The 23513-nt window shown below is 41.4% G+C and overlaps 1 protein-coding gene across 7 annotated transcripts in view; it reads left to right on the forward strand.

The window, feature by feature from the left end:
- LOC143297169 (endophilin-A3-like) overlaps nucleotides 1-22638 on the forward strand; it is a 55823-nt gene extending 33185 nt beyond the window's left edge. For 3 of the 7 annotated variants that reach the window (XM_076609358.1, XM_076609357.1, XM_076609360.1), the window contains 5 exons: nucleotides 6151-6251; nucleotides 6613-6716; nucleotides 7642-7817; nucleotides 10873-10914; nucleotides 15227-22638. In XM_076609358.1, coding sequence (XP_076465473.1) covers nucleotides 6151-6251; nucleotides 6613-6716; nucleotides 7642-7817; nucleotides 10873-10914; nucleotides 15227-15429 — 626 coding nt within the window. In that variant the 3' untranslated portion in view covers nucleotides 15430-22638. Of the gene's footprint in view, nucleotides 1-6150; nucleotides 6252-6612; nucleotides 6717-7641; nucleotides 7818-8996; nucleotides 9036-10872; nucleotides 10915-15226 lie in introns of all 7 variants that reach the window. The other 4 variants (XM_076609359.1, XM_076609362.1, XM_076609361.1 and 1 more) reach the window with 4 other exon arrangements.
- The last annotated feature ends 875 nt before the right edge of the window (nucleotides 22639-23513 follow it).

Consider the following 23513-nt stretch of genomic DNA (forward strand, 5'->3'; position numbering starts at 1 on the left):
GGTGCATGCATGCTGAAAACTGCATGACTTCTTCGTAGGGACTAGTTTGCATGATTTGTCTTCAGTTTGGTCGTGTTTTTTTTATTCCAACTTTCTTGCTGCTACTGCTGCTGCTGTAGTGTACATTATTTGTTTTATTTTAACATTGTTTTTAAAAAAAAAACAAAAAACAATCTCTAGTCCTTATGCTTCTTAACCCCCTTTGCCATCACTCCTTTTTCTTTCTTTTTTTCCTTTTTTAATTTTTTTTTTTTTTTTACAATTAGTATTTTGTTATTTCTAATGTCAGGGGTATGCTGGATTGATGCATATGACTGGTATGAGAGGGGGATTTCTCTTTTCTCCCCGTCTACTTCTTTTTATGTACTGGAGCATTTATGTGCATTGTGTTTTTTCATGGTTGGATTCTTTGCTTTCTTTTGCTCTCCCTCTCTCTCTCTCTCTCTCCTTCTTTCTCTCCGTCTGTCTCCACCCCCATTCTCTCTCTCTCTCTCTCGCTCTCTCGCACACATTCTGTCTGTCTGCCCTCCCTCCCTCTTTTTCCTTTCGTTTTTTTGTGTTTTTTTTTTACTCGGTTGGAATCATTAGATATCCACATCTTTCATTATTCCATTGTGGTTGGTTGCTTCTCTGGTTATATCTTGATTTGAATGTTATAGGGATTGTTAACCTCTTTGGTGTCTGTGCTAACAAGTCAAGAAATGACCCCTTCCCCCACCCCCCCACCCCCGCCCTCCCCCCACCCCCCAGTTCAAATCAATTTTATTCCCCTTCCAACCAACCCCTTTCTCTGGTCAGGTTTCTCTCTCTCTCTCTCTCTCTCTCTCTCATTCGAACAGGTTTGGACGTGTGTGGGTTGTTGGGTTTTTGTGTGTGTGTGTGTGTTTGAGTGAGTGATTTGTATTGGGTTTTATTCCTTCATTGAAAAGTAAGGTGGAAAGTCTGGATGATTAAAAAGCAAACCAAAAAAAACAACAAAAAAAAACAAAACTGAAAGTATTTTATCCTGAACAACTAGAAACTTGGAAAGCAGGAAGGGGGAATGACATGATAAGGAAGTGTTTGAAAATATTCAAGAGAGCCAGCAGAGTAATAAGTGAAGATTCCACAACAGCCAAGTGCTGTGGTAGAGAGAGGGGGTATTTCCAGTTGTGGGATTCCGATCATTATGAGTCTTGAGTATTTGAAAAAAAAGAAAGAAAGGGAAATCGGAAAATTTGGCTGTTGAAGATTTCTTGTTGGGAAGTGGCCATTAAAAGAGGAAGTGGAGCGTAACACACATTAAAATTCCAGCGCGGGTTTGGGCTTTAGAGGCTTGTAATAGAGTGAATGAACTATTTTGTAGGACTGATCGTAATGTTTAGAATTTGCTCTCTCTCTCTCTCTCTCTCACACACACACACACAAACACACACACACTCCACTTTCACCTCTGTCTATCTGTCTCTGTCTCTGTCTCTGTCTCTCTCTCTCTCTCTGTCTCACTTTCCTGATTTTTTTCCCCCCAGGAGATGGAGGGGAAGGATTGTTACTTTGTTGCTGGTTTTTTTGTTTGTTTTTTTTTGTTGTTGTTGTTGTTGTTGTTTTGTTTTTGTTGTTGTTTTGTGGGTTTTTTTTTTGTTTTGTTTTGTTTTGTGGGGTTTTTTTTACCTGTCCCGCTTTGTATCAGAGAATAAGACGTTACAATGGCAAGAGTCGCCCTGCTCCCAGCTGATAGTGGTGGTGGTTGGAGGAGTGTGCTGAACACTCAGCATTCCTGTTCAGGAAAACAACAACATTTTCCCCCCCATTTTCTACTCACACAGCCTCTCATTTGTGAGCAACAGTTTGTCATGGTTTTGATACTGTTGTGCGCACACACACACACACACACACACACACACACTCTCTCTCTCTCACACACACACACACACTCTCTCTCACACACACACTACACACACTCTCTCTCTCTCACACACACGCAGGCATGCACACACAATCAACGCATGCTCATAAAATTGGTAATTATCCTGCTCGTTATATCTGTCATAATGTTGTCACAAGCGTTTCTCATGGGGCCCATGTTCTCTAATTCTGTGGTCTTTTTCTGGATGTAAACTTCAAGATACTACTGCCTCAGAGGTGAAGTGGTTTATTTTCCTTTCTTGATCTTTTAGTAAGTAGTACACAGACTGTGTGTGGGGAGGGGAAAAAACCAGCAGCATTAGAAATATAAATCTAACTCACTGCTTGTTCTGAAGTATTTCCTTTTTTTTCTATCTTTTTTTTTTCTTTTTTCTTCTTTTTTTTTTCTTTTTTTTTTTTTCTTTTGTAGGGTCCTTTCCCATCAGACTGGCCCATATCATTAGTTGGGTTGTTAGTACTGTTATTATTATTATTCAGGAATTGCATATTGTATACCATCTAAAGTAGGAAATGAAAATGTTTTTGTTAAATTTATGATGGACCGCACAAACTGTTCCTGTTCTGTGTGGTGTTGTGAGTTGTAAGTTCACATAAAAGTTTGGGAGAAAACCAGAATTGTTCAGAGGAGAAAATTTGTTTTGTCTGAATTGGTTTTCAAAGTTAAAGTATCTGACATCATGAAGGTTTGTTGTTGTTTTTTCCCCCCGATTTTCATTTCATTTCATTTGTTTTGTTTATACATAATTTGTGATACTGTGGGATTTGTTTTCCTTTTCTTTTTCTTTTCCTTTTTAAAAAAAGCTTTTTTTCGGAATTTGTGATCACAAGCTAATACACGCGTGTATTTGTGTGTGTGTGTGTATGTATATATATATATATATATATATATATATATATATAATTATATATACACACACACACAGAGTTAATACCTACATTCACACACAAACACAAGACAGACAGACAGACATGTATAAATGATTTGACAGACATAACAACACATGTATAAATGGATATGTATAAATGGATAGACAGACAGATATGGATAAATGGATAGACAAAACGAAAGACAGACAGATGTGTATATGGACAGACTGTGAGACAGACAGACAGGAGTTGTATATATAATTGGACAGACGTAGACATGAAGTGAGTGTGGTGTAATATGGACGCAGTGTGGTGTTGTGGTGTGACAGTTCCAACATCTCAGAGGACAGACAGACAGACATGAAGTGTGAGTGGTGTGATGTGGACTCAGTGTGGTGTTGTGGTGTGAAGGTTCCAACATCTCAGAGGACAGACAGAGAGACATGAAGTGTGAGTGGTGTGATGTGGAGGCAGTGTGGTGTTGTGGTGTGAAGGTTCCAACATCCCAGAGGACAGACAGACAGACAGACATGAAGTGTGAGTGGTGTGATGTGGAATAGTGTGGTGTTGCGGTGTGAAGGTTCCAACATCTTAGAGGACAGACAGACAGACATGAAGTGTGAGTGGTGTGATGTCGACACGGTGTTGTGTTGTGGTGTGAAGGTTCCAACATCTCAGAGGACAGACAGACATACAGACAGACATGAAGTGTGAGTGGTGTGATGTGGACGAGGTGTGGTGTTGTGGTGTGAAGGTTCCAACATCTTAGAGGACAGACAGACAGACATGAAGTGTGAGTGGTGTGATGTTAACGCAGTGTGGTGTTGTGGTGTGAAGGTTCCAACATCTTAGAGGACAGACAGACAGACATGAAGTGTGAGTGGTGTGATGTGGACACAGTGTTGTGTTGTGGTGTGAAGGTTCCAACATCTCAGAGGACAGACAGACATACAGACAGACATGAAGTGTGAGTGGTGTGATGTGGACGAGGTGTGGTGTTGGGGTGTGAAGGTTCCAATATCTCAGAGGACAGACAGACAGACAGACATGAAGTGTGAGTGGTGTGATGTGGATCAGTGTGGTGTTGTGGTGTGAAGCTTCCAACATCTCAGAGGACAGACAGACAGACAGACAGACATTAAGTGTGAGTGGTGTGATGTGGATCAGTGTGGTGTTGTGGTGTGAAGGTTCCAACATCTCAGAGGACAGACAGACAGACAGACATGAAGTGTGAGTGGTGTGATGTAGATCAGTGTGGTGTTGTGGTGTGAAGGTTCCAACATCTCAGAGGACAGACAGACAGACAGACATGAAGTGTGAGTGGTGTGATGTAGATCAGTGTGGTGTTGTGGTGTGAAGGTTCCAACATCTCAGAGGACAGACAGACATACAGACAGACATTAAGTATGAGTGGTGTGATGTGGATGAGGTGTGGTGTTGTGGTGTGAAGGTTCCAACATCTCAGAGGACATACAGACAGACATTAAGTATGAGTGGTGTGATGTAGATCAGTGTGGTGTTGTGGTGTGAAGGTTCCAACATCTCAGAGGACATACAGACAGACATGAAGTGTGAGTGGTGTGATGTAGATCAGTGTGGTGTTGTGTTGTGAAGGTTCCAACATCTCAGAGGACAGACAGACAGACATGAAGTGTGAGTGGTGTGATGTGGATCAGTGTGGTGTTGTGTTGTGAAGGTTCCAACATCTCAGAGGACAGACAGACGGACATGAAGTGTGAGTGGTGTGATGTGGACACGGTGTGGTGTTGTGGTGTGAAGGTTCCAACATCTCAGAGGACAGACAGACAGACATTAAGTGTGAGTGGTGTGGTGTAGATCAGTGTGGTGTTGTGGTGTGAAGGTTCCAACATCTCAGAGGACAGACAGACAGACAGACAGACAAACATGAAGTGTGAGTGGTGTGATGTAGATCAGTGTGGTGTTGTGTTGTGAAGGTTCCAACATCTCAGAGGACAGACAGACATACAGACAGACATGAAGTGTGAGTGGTGTGATGTGGACACGGTGTGGTGTTGTGGTGTGACAGTTCCTACATCTCAGAGGACAGACAGACAGACATGAAGTGTGAGTGGTGTGATGTGGACGCGGTGTGGTGTTGTGGTGTGAAAGTTCCAACATCTCAGAGGACAGACAGACAGACAGACATGAAGTGTGAGTGGTGTGATGTGGACGAGGTGTGGTGTTGTGGTGTGAAAGTTCCAACATCTCAGAGGACAGACAGACAGACATGAAGTGTGAGTTGTGTGATGTAGATCAGTGTGGTGTTGTGGTGTGAAGGTTCCAACATCTCAGAGCACAGACAGACATACAGATATGAAGTGTGAGTGGTGTGATGTAGATCAATGTGGTGTTGTGGTGTGAAGGTTCCAACATCTCAGAGGACAGACAGACAGACATGAAGTGTGAGTGGTGTAATTTAGATCAGTGTGGTGTTGTTGTGTGAAGGTTCCAACATCTCAGAGGACAGACAGACAGATATGAAGTGTGAGTGGTGTGATGTAGATCAGTGTGGTGTTGTGGTGTGAAGGTTCCAACATCTCAGAGGACAGACAGACAGACATGAAGTGTGAGTGGTGTGATGTGAACGCAGTGTGGTGTTGTGTTGTGAAGGTTCCAACATCTCAGAGGACAGACAGACATACAGATATGAAGTGTGAGTGGTGTGATGTAGACATAGTGTGGTGTTGTGGTGTGAAGGTTCCAACATCTCAGAGGACAGACAGACATGAAGTGTGAGTGGTGTGATGTGGATCAGTGTGGTGTTGTGGTGTGAAGGTTCCAACATCTCAGAGGACAGACAGACAGACATGAAGTGTGAGTGGTGTGATGTGGATCAGTGTGGTGTTGTGGTGTGAAGGTTCCAACATCTCAGAGGACAGACAGACAGACAGACATGAAGTGTGAGTGGTGTGATGTGGAATAGTGTGGTGTTGTGTTGTGAAGGTTCCAACATCTCAGAGGACATACAGACAGACATGAAGTGTGAGTGGTGTGATGTAGATCAGTGTGGTGTTGTGGTGTGAAGGTTCCAACATCTCAGAGGACAGACAGACATGAAGTGTGAGTGGTGTGATGTGGATCAGTGTGGTGTTGTGGTGTGAAGGTTCCAACATCTCAGAGGACAGACAGACAGACAGACATGAAGTGTGAGTGGTGTGATGTGGATCAGTGTGGTGTTGTGGTGTGAAGGTTCCGACATCTCAGAGGACAGACAGACAGACAGACATGAAGTGTGAGTGGTGTGATGTGGATCAGTGTGGTGTTGTGGTGTGAAGGTTCCAACATCTCAGAGGACAGACAGACAGACATTAAGTGTGAGCGGTGTGATGTGGATCAGTGTGGTGTTGTGGTGTGAAGGTTCCAACATCTCAGAGGAGGAGCTGCGAGTGGCGGAGGACAAGTTTGAGGAGTCCAAGTGCTGTGCCGAGCAGGCCATGCACAACCTGCTGGAGGCTGAGGTCAGGGCTCTGCTGTGATGACCCTCTCTCTCTCTCTCCTATCTTTCTCTCTCTCTCTCTCTCTCTCTCTCTCTCTCTCTCTCTCTCCCTCTTTCTTCTCTCTTCTTTCTTCTCTTCTCTCTCTCAGTGCTCCGCTGTGATGCACCTCTCATTTGTCTCTGATTTATTATCATTAATTGCTTGATTAATCTTTCGCTCCCCAATATTTTAATGTGTGTGCATGCTCACATGTTTGTGTTGGGGGTGTGTGGGTGGGTGAGTAAACATTTAATTGGTTTATGTATCTCTGTTTATATTTCTTATTGGTAAGAAAGCTGATCTGTGTGTGTGTATGTGTGTGTGTGGTGTGTTGTGGGGACAGGAGGAGCAGATAGCTCAGCTGCAGGCGTTTGTGTCGGCCCAGTGCGACTACCACCGCCAGGCCATGGAGACGCTGACCACCCTGCTGGACACCCTGGAGATCAAGTCAGTCACCGCTTCATGCTCACGCACATGCATTCTCACATGTACACACGCATGCACACATACATACATGCATGCACACGTACACATATATATACACACATACATGCCAGCATGCATGCTTGCGCACACACACATATGCGCATATATAAACACATACACATGCGCACGCGTGCGCGCACACACACACACACAATGTATACACACACACACACATACACACACACAACACGCTCATGCACATGCGTGCACACACACACACATGCACATTTATACATGACATACACACACACACACACACACACTCAACCATATATGTGTTTGCACATACGAACAAAAACACACACGCACACATGCACAAACACACACACCCACACACTTCAACGCATACTTATACACACACATACACACACACACTTACACACTGATCACCCTACATGACACTCGGAGATCAAGTTAGTGCTCCCTTCACATACACCCAAAAAAATTTGATCAATGTCTGTATCTCCGACCCTTCCCCCCTTCTCTTCATCTTTATTCCTTGGCTGTATCTGCACGAGTGGGCTTTTACATGTATGAACGTTTTTACCCCGCCATGTAGGCAGCCATGCTTCGTTTTCAGGGGTGTGCATGCTGGGTATGTTCTTGTTTCCATAACCCACAGAACGCTGACATGGATTACAGGATCTTTAATGTGGTTATTTGATCTGCTTGTGTGTACACACAAAGGGGGTTCAGGCACAAGCAGGTCTGCACATATGTTGACCTGGGAGATCGGAAAAATCTCCACCCTTTACCCACCAGGCACTGTTGCGGAGATTTGAACCAAGGACCCTCAGATTGAAAGTCCAACGCTTTAACCTCTCAGCTATTGCACCCGTCTATAACTCTCCACCTCCACCACCACCCATGTTGTCTCTGTGAGCAGGAGGTCGGAAGCGTCAACCAAGCCCCGCACGGAGCACGTGCCCAAGAGAGTGAGCTCCTTCCGGCGCAGCGAGTCCCCCTCCTCCCTCAAGGAAATGGATGCCTCCGACTTTGGCGGCGGTTCCTCGGGTAGTTACACTTTTAACCATGGTCCCCCTCCGGCTTACAGCCAAGCAGGTATGCATGCCGCTTGGTGCACCAACACGCTTACCCCCCTTGTTTAGTTGTACCACAGGAGTTTGTTTATGTCTTGGCACTTCTTTTAGTTGTTGTTGGGTTGTTTTTTTTGTTTGTTTGTTTTGTTTTGATTTGTTTTTTGTTTCATTCTGGTTCAAACAGGTCATTTTTGTACCTGTGCATTGACATTAAACAAGCCTTGAGTCTTGGATTGTTTGTGGTTTGATGTTAAACCGTAGTTTATTTTTTTAAAGAAAAGATTGTTTGGTAGGGTGGTTTCTTGGTTGTTGTCATTGTTGGTTGTCTTTTTGAGTGGTTTTATTTAGCCATAAACATGTGGTTGAAACAACAGCTAAGACTTTTATCTGTAATTAATTCATTTAACTGATGCTTCTGGCTTCATCATTCAAGTAGGAAATGTTAGAAACAATTCTGATTAATCATAAGTGGACTGGTTCTACAGGCTACTTACTTTCTGTTTATTTATTTTTTTGTTCTTTGGGCAGCATAAATCAGGAGTCATATTAGTCATTTGATCTTTTCTGTGTCTCGTCAGATGAGCCAAGTATGATTTCAGTGGGTGATGCTTAGCTACAGTTTATCAGTTGAGACTTAGGAAATAGATGCTGTAGAATGCATTGACGGTCAGTTTACAGGCATACAAAATCCAATGATAAAGAACTCCAGATTGAAATGCAATACAGTGATGATGATCGTTATGCCATGGAGAAGTCCCAAACAGTGAGAGACATCCTTCAGGAAAGTGATTGTGAATGGAAGTTGTGGTAGTCATTTGGAGGTTTCCTCTGTACTGTCTTTGAAGTGGTAAAAGTGCTGTTTCCTTTATAAATGTTGTCCTTCCTGTTGAAAATCATTGCACTTCATGTAAATTAGAATTGGTTTGTTTGTTTGTTTGTTGTTGTTTTTAATAATAGGCATTCTAACCTGAAGAACAGCTGGAGAAACATAGTTGATTGAGATCACTGAAAAAATCAGTATACAGAAAGTTGTGCCTTTGTGTATGAACTGAAGAACAATTGGAGTAACATACAATAACATTTGATTGAAATCAAAGGAATCGTGCAGAAGGCTGTGCATTTGTAACATCTGAGTCTTTGGTAAAGTTGTTATTGGTTGATTGATTCCTTTTATCCCTGTCTTTTTCATTTTGATGAACAGATGGTAAAGATAACGAAAAAGGCAAAACAGATGAGCCTGGTGAGAAATCTGACCATCATCTAGATGTAATCTGTGTATATATTCATTTCTTCTTTAAGGCTTGGAAAAAGGAAAAGAAAAGAAAAACCCAGCAACTCTAGAGCTACTGTGCATGGACTACATTTGTTTTGCGTAACATAGGTCACTCATGTCTGCATCTCTCTCTTTTTTCTTTTCTTTCTTTTTCCCTTTTTTTTTTTTCTTTAATTTTGAGTCTCTTGGTATCTTTTACAAATGGTATTGATCTTACGTTTGCGGTGAAAGTGTAAGCACTGTGTAATGATTCTTGTGCCTGGCATGTGATTAGTAAGAATCTTCAGTCAGATTCATTTTTAGCACTGATATAGGTTAGAAATATTTCTCCAGTTTTCTGCTGTGCATAACCTGGCAGATTAGAGGTTTTGTCGATTTTTTTTTTTTTTTTTTTTTTTTTTTTTTTTTTTAACCTGTCTTTATTTTTATAGTTTAAAAAAATGTTCACGGTTTTCCTTTTCTTACTGCTGCAGATATTTGTTGTACATATGATTTTATTCAGTTTCTCTTTTCTTAGGTCAAAGAGAAGGATGTTTGTATTTCATGTATCTGTTGTTGAAGAAGAACATTGTCATTGAAAACTGAGAGTAGAAAGAAAAATGAAACCACTTTTTTTCAATTATGTCTCCGTTTTTCCTAGTGTTTGTTGCCTACAAACATCCATCAACCTTTAAAAAAAAAAAATTCCTGAAATATTTACATATTTATATGTATGAATCACCAAATTTAAGAGACATTTTAACGTTGAACTGAATGAACAGAACTACACTGTCAGAGATATACTTTACTTCAGCATTATTAATCACACCAGTAGCGCTGATGACAGGAAGGTAGGTTTGTTGGCATCAGCCATAGAAAAAGTACATTGTTTTAGTAGTTCAAGGTATAGAAAAACCACATGGCTGAATGTTCCTGAGAGTCAAGGTATGGATTTAATTGATTCAGCCCTGCACCCAAGCATGGCAAGGGCAACAGAATTTGTTTAATTAAAATGGTTTGCCTTGTTCCTACACATGAATAAACCACAAGCAAAGGGAACTAACTCTTACAGTGTTTCTGGTTTCTCCACACATATTGATTTTGAGGTGCAGATCGGTAAATTTCATGATATTTTCTGCATTTTTCCTGCGTCAGTAGGATTGAATAGGTTAATGGTTGTCAAGTGAACTTCAGCTCAGACACATGTCTTCAACAGCATCTGGTTACTGTGGTTGAATAACAGTTGTGTTTTTAATTGTGACAGTGCCAGGAAGGTGTTAGGGGGGTGGGGGGTTGTTTTGTTTTGTTTTTAAACAAGCAGGAATTTCATGTGAGTCATAATGAAGCTTTGCCTCTCTTGTTTTTTTTTTTCTGAAGGACTGACCAATGCATTGGAATTTCATGAAAGTTAGGTATCTGCTCCTTTTAGTGTATAGTGTCAATGGATCAGTCCACATGCTTTTAACACCACCTTGAAATTGAAACTGTCTGGTAGATTTGACATAATTGTGATTGCACAAGGTGTTGTGTTTCGGGTTGTTGTGTTTTTTGGGTTTGTTTTTTTGTTGTTGTTGTTGTTTTTAATAGTTAATTGGACTTTATTTTGGTTGCACAATATGTATAATGGTAGATTGGATTTTATTTTGGTTGACCAAGATCTGTTTTAATGGCGGATTGGACTTGGTTTTGGATGCACAAGATGTTTTATGGTGGATTGGACTGTGTTTTGGATGCACAAGATGTTTTATGGTGGATTGGACTGTGTTTTGGATGCACAAGGCGGTGTTTTAATGGTGGGTTGGTTTGTCTGTGTGCTGCCTGTCAGGATTTGAGGATAACTTTGACACTTACGACCCCTTCTACGCCGGTGAGTGCCGCTTCTCACTGCCCTGTGTTAACCTCTCCCTCCGCTGTTTGGGTGTTGTGGGTCCGTCCTGACAGGCGACACTTTGCTCTGTCCTGGTTCTTTGTTTTTTTTCGCTCTCTCCTCCCTAAACTGTGCCGAGCTTGGTGTTTCCTGTGAGCTAGCTGCTTCTGGCGCTTTTTTTTTTTCACGGCTCATTTTGGCAAAGCAGGCAGAGGATATTGTGGTGAGTATTTTTCAAGGAAAAAAAAAAAAGATTTGGTCGCTAGATTTTGCCAGAAGTGAACAACAGACTGGCTAGCTTCCCACATCAAGATGTCCATGATTGAGAGGTTGGAAAAAAACAAATGAATAAATGCTGGGACTTTCTCTGCTGCTCACAAATGCATGATATGTGTCATCTGCTAACAAATCTAGATGTTGTCTTCTTATGATTTGAATGGGAAGCTATAGCACGTCTCTCACGCTGCAGGAGAAATGGAGGTCTGCTTGTGAAAAAAAAATTTTTCAACTGTTGCTGTTCATTTTTGGTGTTGTAGATATTGTGTGTTCTGATGAAGTGTATTTACCTTGTGGTTCTCAGTCGGTTTTATTCCAGCTGTTGTGTTTTAGTTCGTTCAAACCTGTCGGTGTTGTGATCATGCTATTGTAACTTTTTTTTTATCCAGTTGTTTTTATAGAACATGGAATTGTCATGTACTGGTTATGAACAGTATCAGTCTTGGTGTTGTGAATGAAACAAGGCTGATTAAGGCGCCAAAATATCTGTACCAGTATTTTGTGTAGTATTGACCTAGTGGTAGTGTCCGCATAGGAAATGAGAGTATCTGAGCGCACTGGTTCAAATCTCACAGTCACCAGTATTTTCTCCCCCTCCACCAGACCTTAAGTGGTGGTCTGGACACTGTTCATTCGGAAGAGACGATAAACTGAGGTCCCATGTGCAGCATGCACTTAGTACGTGTAAAAGAATCTACGGGTCATCCCTGGCAAAATTCTTTAGAAAAATCCCAAATTTCATACAGAGAAATCTGTTGTGACAATTAGAGTAATGCAATACAATACTTGCCTGTGGCAGGTTGTGTCGTCTCTTGGTTGATTCATTCAACAACATGCAGTGCTGGGTACGTTGTATGTAGCTTGGCAGTGTGATGAATGACAGCCAGCCCTATTTTCACGACGCCATCTCATCAACAGCTCCAATCAATGACTGAAGCCAGACACATGACCAAGTAATGGCAGGAAAGAAAGAGGCAGTAAAAGTGATTGGCCTGGAAACCAAACACCTGGCAGGCAGGGTTGCACGGCAGTCAGCAGGACATGTGGAATTCATTTTTACATCTCAGCTACACAGGATGAAGAGGACTGGGGTTTTCGCTTCATTATATAGGAGATTGGGAAACCAGAATTCGCTGGTTAAAGTTTGGAGTAGAGCTGCTCAGCTGGCCATACTACATCGGGCATTCATCCATGGTGACCCGTGGGTATGTGGACAGTGTTTTCACTGTGCAGCAGCTGGCCAGATAGGATCCTGCAACAGCTTCACGCTGTATCGTGATGTATCGTGATGTATGCAACTGTTTCTTGACATGGAGGTTTTCTTTGCCCTGGGCAGCTGGCAGAAAAAAATATGCTCTCTTATCTGTGAATATTTATATGTCATGTGAAAAATCATACTCTATTGTGGTTAGGGTGTGTGGAGGTTAGAGGGGAGGAGGTTGTAAGAAGGAACCATATACATTCAGTCGGAACATTTATCAGCTTATGTAAGGGGTGGGTGAAAGTATGCCAAGTTCCAAAGCAAATCATCTCAGGTAGATGTGGATGTGTGTGTGAGGGGGGTGTTCACAAACATCTTGTATGTTAGCAAACACGCATTCATGCTTGGAAGTTGTTTGGATGGTGGGTTTATGTCAGCACCTATGGCAGAATAAGATACAGTGATTGACACTAACCTGCTAGAGGCCTGTTAAGTGTTTTTGTGCACAGACCTCGCTCTGAATGTGCCGCTGCCATGGTTGTATTTCTCCTTTCTCCTCCATCGCCAGTGCAGCATTTGATAACACTGAATGAGGAGATTGCATGCATGTCTTCGCCTCTGTCTTGGTACTGATCTACGGCATGCTGTCTGTCTCTTAACTGCATGTGCATTGTTCTGGTGTCTTCTCACAGTTACTGTCAGTATTTGTACACACTCTATTGGCAATTTATCAATGGTCGTGTCATCTGTGCAGTTGTCAGTGATGCTTTTGTTCCTGAAGTTCAACATGTTAGAAATCGGAGCAAAGTATGCAGATTGTTGTGGGAGTGGCGGTGAAGATGTGTGAAACTGTGATTCCTCTGTTGATGTAAATGAAAGGAATCAGGACAGTGCTGTTTGTTTTTGTTCCAGAAACCATGCTCAGCAACAGGAATAAAGCAAAACACACACACACACACACACACACACACACACACACACATGAATGTTTTGTGGGTTGTTGTTTTTTTATGTTGAAATCCTGCTTGAAATGTTTAATAATTTTGTTTATTACTTTTTTTTTTCCATGTGCCGATTATTGAATTCCTGTGTTAATTTTTTTTTTTTTTTTTTACAATTAATATTCCTTTTTAGGTTTTGATATGCAGTGTGTGTGTATGCAGGTGATTTCCAGGTTGTGTTGATTTATTATGTGTGTGCCAGCAGTGTGTTAGTCCATGTGGTTCAGTATTCAGGGTGTGTGGCCATGCCTGTGTACTGTTGTGTGAACGCCCGTGAAATGGCCCCTTTGCGGTCAGATGGGTTATAAGCAACATGATTTGTTTTGTGTAGAAAGACAGTTTTTTCTCTCTCTGTTGATCCCCATTTTTATACCATTTAACTCTGTCCTTTCACTTCACAATATTTGTAAAACATCAGAGTGATACTTTGTCATCTTTTAGTTTATATCTTGTGTTTTGAAAGATGCTTTTTTTTTTTTTTTTTTTTTTTTGGTGTGTGTGGTTTTGTTGTTGTTGTGGTTGCTTTTTTTTCACCAGATCTACAGGAACTGTTGGCAGATCAAATAGTTACGCCACTCACATGAATTAAGGACCAGTTGTTACCATATATCACCCACATTCATACATGATGGAGACTGCCTCACGTAGAGACCACTGTATGGAGACTGCCGCAGTTTGGAGACCTCTGTATGGAGACTGCCACAGTTTGGAGACCTCTGTATGGAGACTGTCACAGTTTAGAGACCTCTGTATGGAGACTGTCACAGTTTAGAGACCTCTGTATGGAGACTGCCGCAGTTTAGAGACCCCTGTATGGAGACTGCCATAGTTTGGAGACCTCTGTATGGAGACTGCCACACTTAGGATCATCTGTGTTGATATTGGTACAGTTAGAGTGCTGTGTATGTTCCCTGTGTATGACGTGCCCTGTGTATGACGTACCCTGTGTATGATGTGCCCTTTGTATAAATTATGTGCCATGTGTATGATGTGCCCTGTGTATGATGTGCCCTTTGTATAAATTATGTGCCATGTGTATGATGTGCCCTGTGTATGATGTGCCCTTTGTATAAATTATGTGCCATGTGTATGATGTTCCCTGGGTGTGATGTGCCCTGTGTACGACATGCCCAGTGTATGATATGCCCTGTGTATGACATGCCCAGTGTATGACATGCCCTGTGTATGATGTGCCCTCTGTATGACGTGCCCTCTCTACGATGTGCCCTGTGTATGATGTTCCCTGGGTGTGATGTGCCCTGTGTACGACATGCCCAGTGTATGATATGCCCTGTGTACGACATGCCCAGTGTATGACATGCCCTGTGTATGATGTGCCGTCTGTACGATGTGCCCTCTGTATGATGTGCCCTCTGTATGATGTGCCCTGTGTATGATGTGCCCTCTGTATGATGTGCCCTGTGTATGACATGCCATATGTATGATGTGCCCTGTGTATGACGCGCCATGTGTACAATATGCCCTCTGTATGTCATACCCTGTGTATTATGTGCCCTGTGTATGATGTGCCCTCTGCATGATGTGCCCTTTGTATGATGTGCCTTCTGTATGTCGTGCCATGTGTATGATGTGCCCTCTGTATTATGTGCCCAGTTCGTGACATGACCAGTGTGTGACATGCACTGTACGTGACATGCCCTGTACGTGCCCTGTGTATGACATACCATTGCGTGACGTGCCCTGTGTGTGCCCGGTGTATGACATGCCCTGTGCGTGACGTGCCTTGTGTTTGTCATGCCCTCTGCATGGTGTGCCCTGTGCATGACGTGCCCAGTGTGTGACATGCCCAGTGTGTGGCTGTGTGTGTCCCCAGTGCCCAACAGCGGGGGGAAGCAGCCGTGTGCCCGGGCGCTGTACGACTTTGAGCCGGAGAACGACGGAGAGCTGGGCTTCCAGGAAGGCGACATGATCACGCTCATCAGCCACGTGGACGAGAACTGGTTCGAGGGCTCGGTGCACGGCCGCGTGGGTTACTTCCCCATCAACTACGTGGAGGTGGTGGTCCCCATCCCCTAGGTGTGCTGCCAGCCCGCCCACTGACTTCTGCCTTAGTGCCCTCACCACTCTTCCATCTGGAGCTGCTGCTGCTGCTGCCCACTGCGGGGGATGGGGGCCAGGGGGGGGGGTGGGAGATGGGGGTAGGGGGGGGCGGATGGAGACATCTCTGTTTTTCCCCTTCTCTCTCTGTCTCTCTGTCTCTCTCTTTCTCTCTTGCCCCCCTGGGTTCTTCTACCGAGTGCTAACAGAGAGGGGTGGGGTTGGAGACCGCCTTGGATGTGTTGTTTTTGGCAAGTGCTGAGCCATGCGCACTTTGGGAGGGGGGGTGGCGACTGACTTCACCATCTAGCATGCATGTTTTTTGGGGGTGTTTTTTTTAGGATACAAGTCGTCATCGTCGTCATCGAGTCTTTTGCTCCAAGCTCAAACCTGTGGACAACTGGAAACAAAATAAGGCTGGTTTCACTCGCTCTTTTGTTCTTTTTTTTTTTTGTTCTTTTTTTTTTTTTTTTGACTTCTTCATTGTGACATTTATTGGTTCCTTCTGCCAAGAAAATCATCACCCTCGTGAAGCATGTTTGTATATCTGTGAAAAAAGGAGGGGTGACAGAAAGGTAGCAACAAAATGATTCAAAGACCTCAGCAGGAACATTTCTGTTTTGATACATATTTTGTGTTTTGTTTTTGAAAATTGTTGGGTCATGATTGCTGTTTGATGTGGGGTGGTTGTTGTTTTTTGTTGTTGTTGTTTTTTGTGTGTGTGTATGTTTTTGTTTCTTTTTTGAGCATGTTATCTTCAACCACATTTTTTTCCCTTGATATGTTGATAAGTAAGAGATTATGAAAGGACTGAGCATATTACATCATTTTGAATTTATCGTGGTATGAGATCAATTCACTTTCTTTTTTTCCTTCTTCTTTCTTTTCAACTTTCTTTTTTTTCTTTGTTTTTTTTTGTGTGTGTACATCTTTGCTCTTGAGAGTAGAAATACATCGCTGGTAAACCGTATGTATGTTTGTCGACAGAACTGTAATTGTGTTGGGAGTAATCTGAGTTGGAGCAGTCAGTCCAGGTCTATAGTTTTTGTGGTGCTATGTTTTGGTCTGTATGTCTTATGTGTGATGTGTTGGTTTGTGTGTCTGTGATGCAGGCGTGTGTGTGTGTGTGTGTGTGTGTGTGTGTGTGTTTAAGACACCTGTCAAATGTGTGTTGTGTTGATTTTTGCAGAGCTTTTGTTGATTATAATTGTTGAATGCATGTTGTTGTATGAACTGGTGTGTTTTCACACTGTATGTGACTATTTATATTTCCTATCTCTCTTTGTTTTTTATGTGTTTTTACCCCCCCAGTTCCTTCTGCATTATATAGTTCTGTATTTAAAGTAATCGGTGTAGAGGAACCATAGTCACATTGAAATTCTAAAACCACTGTACATATGGCTGCTGAATAGAATCAGGCAGCCAGTCAGTTTTTCCTTCCTTCCTTCCTTCTTTCCTTCTTTTTTCAGTTTATCTATTTATTTTTAATATATACTTCTTTTTTTTTTCTTTTCTTTTTGAAGTTTACAAAATATTTGAGGGATGATTTCCATAGCATTCCCTTTGTCATGACCTTTATGTCTCCACTTACTTGATAATATTCATTCACTTTTGTGACGGAGAAACTTTTAGATACATGTGTGGTGATGCAGTGGTTAGCACTACTACCTCTAGAGTAGATTGATGGGAACTGTAGCCGTGTAGTGTTGAGGAAGAACACATGTTTTGTGTCGTGTGTTCCGGTGCATGGTTCTCTGTTTTTTCTTTGTGGTGGTTCCTTGAATTGGTCAGTTTATCTGGTGGGATACTGTGAGAAGAAGGCGGTCAGCAGGACCTGTACGTTTGGGTGTCGAACGAAGCAGAAACCACACACACACACACATGCTGTCTTGTTCTTTATCTCTCTGTCTCTGTCTCTTTCTCTCTCTCTTGCTCTCTCTCTCCCTCTCTCTCTCTCTCTCTTGCTCTCTCTATCCCTCTCACAGGGAATTGGATTTCATGAAGTTGTTTGCTGGTACTTTACAACCAGAGGTACACAATCCTGGAATTCAAGCAAATAGTACCACAACAAGCTCCCCCCTCACTCCCAGACCCCCACCCCCGACCCCACCCCCACACCCCTGAAAATATAACGTGAGTGAATTCAGTTTGGGATACTTTTTTTTTTTTTAAAGATTTTTTTGATAGAGTTGAAAACAAAATTTATGAATGACATATTTAGATACTTTTGAATGATAGGTGAAATTTTTGTGAATAAAATGAATATTAAAAAGAAAGAGTTTGTTTTCAGTGCTTTTGAGGACTGGTGGAAACCTCATTGCAAGGAGGTAAAACGTGCAGCGGTTTCTTATCGATGAGCGCACTTGTTTGATAAATATGGACAGTCAGCCCTGTAAACGCGTGTGTGTCAGGTATACAGCTATGGACCTGCACGCAGCTTGGCGTCAAAGATTGGTCTTTGGCATGGATGGTTTGTGGTAATCATCATATTGTGGTTTTTGTTGTTGTTGAACTTGTGTCTCAAACACTGCAGTGCATGCCACTCTCTGGGAGGTGTTTCGGAATGTTTGTTTACCTGATTCAGGGCTGTATAAATACAGTTGTTATTATCATTATTGTTATTATTATTATTATTATTGAAACCAGCTGTTTTTGTTTCTACAGACGTGCTCTCATAGGAACACTTCAACCTTCCACAAACATCCACTCACAACAATATTTTCTTCTTTTTTTTTTCTCTCTTTCTTGAAAGAATCGTATTTTGTTTATTTAAAATAATGGACATGCACTCGGCATGTATGTCACATAGGTCTCCCCTCTCACACCCACGCACTACGGAAACAAGTGTGTCTCTCTTTGTTTTCTGCAGGAACGTCTGTTGTTTGTTGCTCTGTGCAGGGATGCCAGTCTTTGTTCATGTTGAAGTTGTACAGAAGTGTCCCTCTCTCTGTCCTTCAGTGTACCATAGCCCACCCCCACCCTCTCCCTCCCTCCCTCCCTCCCTCCCCCTCTCTGCCCAGTCCTGCTCCATATTTAAAGAGCAGTAGTATTCACGTGTAAAGTCTGCTACAGTGTTCTTGTATGTGCACTGTCAATTTGGATTTTCTGTGGGTCTGCAAAATCCATCTTACATCTATGCATTTGTGATATGTAAAACCAAACAAAAAAAAAACACAAAAAAAAAACCAACAAAACTACAAAGTATTGTTTGTGTACTGAATTACTAATGTGCAGGCATGTGTGTGTTTTGTTTGCGAGTGGCAGTGTTATTTTTCTCATCTCTTTGTAGATAGCAAAACCTCAGACCAAGTATAACACAAATTAGATGATAGCATGATGTTGAATTGAATGTGATGATGTTGTTTTCCCCCAGCTAAATTATAGTGTGTCATAATTCTGATTGTAAAAGTTTTTGCATCCTTTTTTTTTTTTTAATTGTGTAAATATAATGGGTTAGTTGATCATAGCTATGTAACGTAAAATAAAGCGTATTGGAAAGTGATTTCAATGATAAAAGTTTTCTCTTCATCCCCAAACCACAATTTGAATTTGCCAGCTTCATTTATTTAAAGTGGATGGTAATGCTTTGCGTTGCAGATATTGTGTGTAGGTTTACACACAGTTTTGAATAGAGCTCAATCCTCTTTGGTTGCTTGATATCTGTAGATGCTTTTTATGTTGATCAGAGCATAGATAAACTGGGTGGGGTTTGGGGTTGGTAAGCAACCTGTGTATTGGCAGATAATGAGAGATGTTCTTGAAACAGAGTGAAAAAGAAAAAAATCTTAAAAACTTGCATAAATTGTGTGACAAAAATTGCATTCTTCGTGTTGTTGCCTATTTTGTTCTCCAAGCAAACAGTGTACATGTTTGTAATGTGTTGTTATTTCTGGACTCTCTGTGAGTTCTGACTGAATGTGCCACATTGCAAAACAGGTGGTCCATCAGAACCAGTGGAATGCCATTTTCCAAACTGCATCACCACTTGACGTACAATACATGAGGTGCTGTGCAACCCAAGCCACTATGCATTGTGATGTGTGTCCATGATGACAGGGGGAGTAAATGTGTGGCTGTCGTGCTCCAAATTATTGTGATTCCTCATCTTTGTCTGCTAGCACAAACTGTTCACATGAGAAATTAAGATTTAAAATGTGATTGGTAAAGAGTAGAAAGGATGATGCGATTGGTAAAGAGCATTCATGATTGCTTTTGACCAGCCTAGTGGAAAAAGAATGTGCAACACTGGTCACAGGAGCCCAAGAAAAGGAGAGAGACGTGTCTGATAAAGCACATAGATATGTAACAGTCTGGCTGAGATGTTTGTAATTAATGAGAGACCGAGAAAGAAAAAGATGTGGGGGAAATGTTGTACAGAGTAACACTTGCATCACTCGATAGAATCTACAGTCTGGTGAGAATGACAGCATGTTTTTTGGGTGTTTGGGTTGTGTTTTTTTTACATCTAGTAAAGACTCCGAAAAGAAGTTTGTTAAAGTGAGATCACAAAAATACCACAAATCCTATTGAAATAACTTTTTTTTCTGGTCAGTTTGATAAATGACAAAGTTAGGAATCATTTTCCACAAGTTTGAAAAAAAGTGTCTATTGGTATATGTTTACCATCAAACAGAGCAGAGTAAGATTATAGCCCATGCATGTTTGGCTGCACTCAGTCTCAGTGAGTCTTTTGCCACCTTTTCTTCAAGTTGTATGAAATCTCAGGTTAGGAGGTCTGCTGGAGATGAATATACACATGTTACACAATAATATCCAGAAAGCTACCTCCCTGTTCAGAAAAAAACAAAAGGTATGTTCAGTTTTAACTCGTATTTTCAAGTTAGTGCCTTCATGATGAAGCTAGGGTAATGTCAGTGGGGACATGCTGTTTATCTATTTTAGGTAAATGCTGGATAGGTTCTTGTGTGTTGGTGTGTTTTTTTCTTCAGGTGGTTAAATGTTTCAGTGTTGTGTAGTGCCTGAAATATGGAGGGTGGTTGTGTGGCCAAAATTAAATGTCAGAATTGAGTGATATGTCAACAGTGCTAGGGCAGTGTCAGTGGGGACATGCTGTTTATCTATTTTAGGTAAATGCTGGATAGGTTCTTGTGTGTGTGGGGTTTTTTTCAGGTGGTTAAATGTTTCAGCGTTGTGTAGTGCCTGAAATACAGAGGGTGGTTGTGTGGCCAACTGTCAGAACTGAGTGATGTATGGACAGTGCTGTACTGATTCATTTTTAGCAAAAGAAATTCTTTTTTCAAGAGAAGAAATCGGTATATCTAACATTATATACATTATTAAAGTGTTTTGAATCATTTTGACCTGTGAAAGAAGGGTTGAAGTGCAATAAAAAAAATTTTAAAAAAATTTAAATTTAAATCTATGGCAGATAAACGAGGTATTTTGGATTGTTTATTTAAATGGGTTAACATACACATAGATGTATGTGAAAACGTTTGTTGTCATTTTTGTTAAAAACAGCACCACTAAAAGCAGCTTGCATTTTTGTTTGCATAAAAAGATAACAAAGTGGTTTTCAATCCATGTCATTTTTCATGTAAAACTGTTTTGACTAGTCTGTATTCATCTGTAAGAGGGGACGGAGGAACAGAATTCTGTTTCCTGACACATGGTCTGCCACATTTGCATTTTTGTGTGTATCCATGGTCCCTTACACCTCTGCCAACTAGTTTCTTCACGACAATGTATTTCTTAGAAATTGTCTTTTTATATATATTTATTTGAAGTTATTGTATGTGGTTTTTATGTTTAGAATATTCAAAGTAATTGTCACAGTATATATATTTCTAAGGGGAAACAAATTCTTGGGAAACAAATTCTTGGGCCATTATTGTTTTCCAAAAGAAGAGAGATCTGATGCAGACTGATATTAATATAACAGCAGATAGTGGAAAACATAGTAACAGCTGTTGATGTAAATAACAACAGTGTGTGTGTGTTATAATTTCATTCCAGATGGTTGTCTGGAGTCCTTGCGTTTTTCCCCCCCAAAAAAAGTCAAGATATTGTTTGGACACAGCAGGATTAGATTTTGGGATTTGAGTTATCAGTCCCTTTATTGTGCTTCTAGCATTATCTTCCTGCTCGTGAAAAGCAAGTCTGCTTGTTATTGAAGGCAGTGTGGTTTGGTTTTGTGACACAAATTTGTAATGTGTTGTGCTTGGTCAGTGTAAGTATAGAAACCCCGCCTGTCCACCTGGTCTCTCATTGAGTGGAAAGAGTTTGTTCACGCTGGCTATTGCAAATCTGCAGTGACAATGAAATGTACAAAGGATTCAGCTGTTTATGGATAGAGGTCTTCATATGTAGGTATCTGTTCGTGTGCTTAGCCCAATGTGAAATAGATAACAAAACTGAAAATTTTGTACAGGCAATAGCTAATCTCTTCTTTTTTTTAAAATTTTTATTCTTAAACAAGTGCGAGTAGATGACTAGAGTTGATTTAATGTATTATGAAGTATTTTGTAGGCTTATTCTCCATCCAACTTTTTTTAACAGTAAAGCCTTTTCGACACTGGCATTTGTCACAGATTGTGATAACAATTAGCTGCTGTACTGATATTAATCAGTTGCCATTTTTTGTGGATGATTTTAGTGTGTTGGGAATAATGCCCCTATGTGGGTATAGTGTTGTGTACCATTTAGTTATTATTTTGTACCATTTTGGCATTAGTTTGATTTCAGTACACCAAGAGAGAACACTGTCAGGTCATAGTTTTCACCTGTAGAGGTGGTGTGTATCAGTGCCCTTGATGATGATTTCAGTGGATATGAGTAAGTGTGATAAAGCTGTGACTGATGACCTGCATTGCCTGCATGTGTTTCACTAACCCACAGATGTACATAGTGGTGTTATGGATTGTACAGACTGTTCTCTACATGCTGGTCTCTGTCCATACCGTAGATATGTCTCCTTTTGCATGTGGAGTCGGTTTGACTAGTTTTCCATGCCCTTTGTCTCACACGATAGCTGTACATATATCAGATGCTGGCAAGCATCATTTTTCTGTCGAGTAGACAATACTAACATTTTTTTCCATTCTTTTCTTTGTTTTTGTATAAGGACAGCATCTGTGGTGTGAATTAGGGCAATGAATGGAAACAGATCTTGTGTATGGTTGCTTTGAAGAACTTTTTATTTTGAAAAAAATAACACCCAGTCACTTATTTGATGTCTTGGAATGAGTGTGATTATGACTACAGACAGCTGCAGAACAAGAGCACCACTTAGCACAAGTGTGAACACAACACAAGGGCCATGTCAACACCAATGGGGCAATGTTGCCACACATGGGATCAGGGTTTTACTGAGCTGTTAGGATCGTAAGTTATGGGAATACAAACCTGAAGAATCATCTGGGACTTTTGGCAGAATAATATTTTGCACAGGAGGAATTGTGCCCCTGTCAGAGTTTGCACAAATGGATTGCAGCATAGTATGCAGATATAAAAGGAAATTTTCTATCTAAAATTACGTTTAAATAACATACTTACCGTGACCCAACTAGTGCAGACTCTGGCAGGGGTCTGACATTCCTGTCCTGTGCAAACTACTATCCGCCTATGCGGAGAAAACGAAAGCAACTACAGCCGATAACCTCCTGGAAGTAGGTAACCTCCCCTTTGTCCCCCTGGCAAGCGCCCTCTTTTGACAGCAATATGCCATCAGCGAGCAGCGAGAACAGGAAGTGGGGAGGACGGGAGGGTCTTAAATTTGGGTCACAGTAAGTATGTTATTTAAACGTAATTTTAGATAGAAAATTTCCTTTTAATTAAACATACTTAACCATGGCCCAACTAGTGCAGAATAGCACGATAAGGTGGAGGGCTCGCCTGTTCTACTGTCTGTGTGCTGCAATGGCCTGCTGTGCAACTACCACAGAAGCAATGCCTCTTGAGCCATCATCCCGCAGGCGTGCAACGTCTCTCAGGTAGAAGTCGAAGGTGGCAGGGTTTTTCCAGTAGGCAGCATCCATGATGTCTTGCAGCTGTGTTGAGTGCGCTAAGGCAAGAGAAGAGGACAATGCTCTGACTTCATGTGC

This window comes from Babylonia areolata, chromosome 22 (assembly GCF_041734735.1).
Source record: "Babylonia areolata isolate BAREFJ2019XMU chromosome 22, ASM4173473v1, whole genome shotgun sequence".
NCBI lineage: Eukaryota > Metazoa > Mollusca > Gastropoda > Neogastropoda > Buccinidae > Babylonia > Babylonia areolata.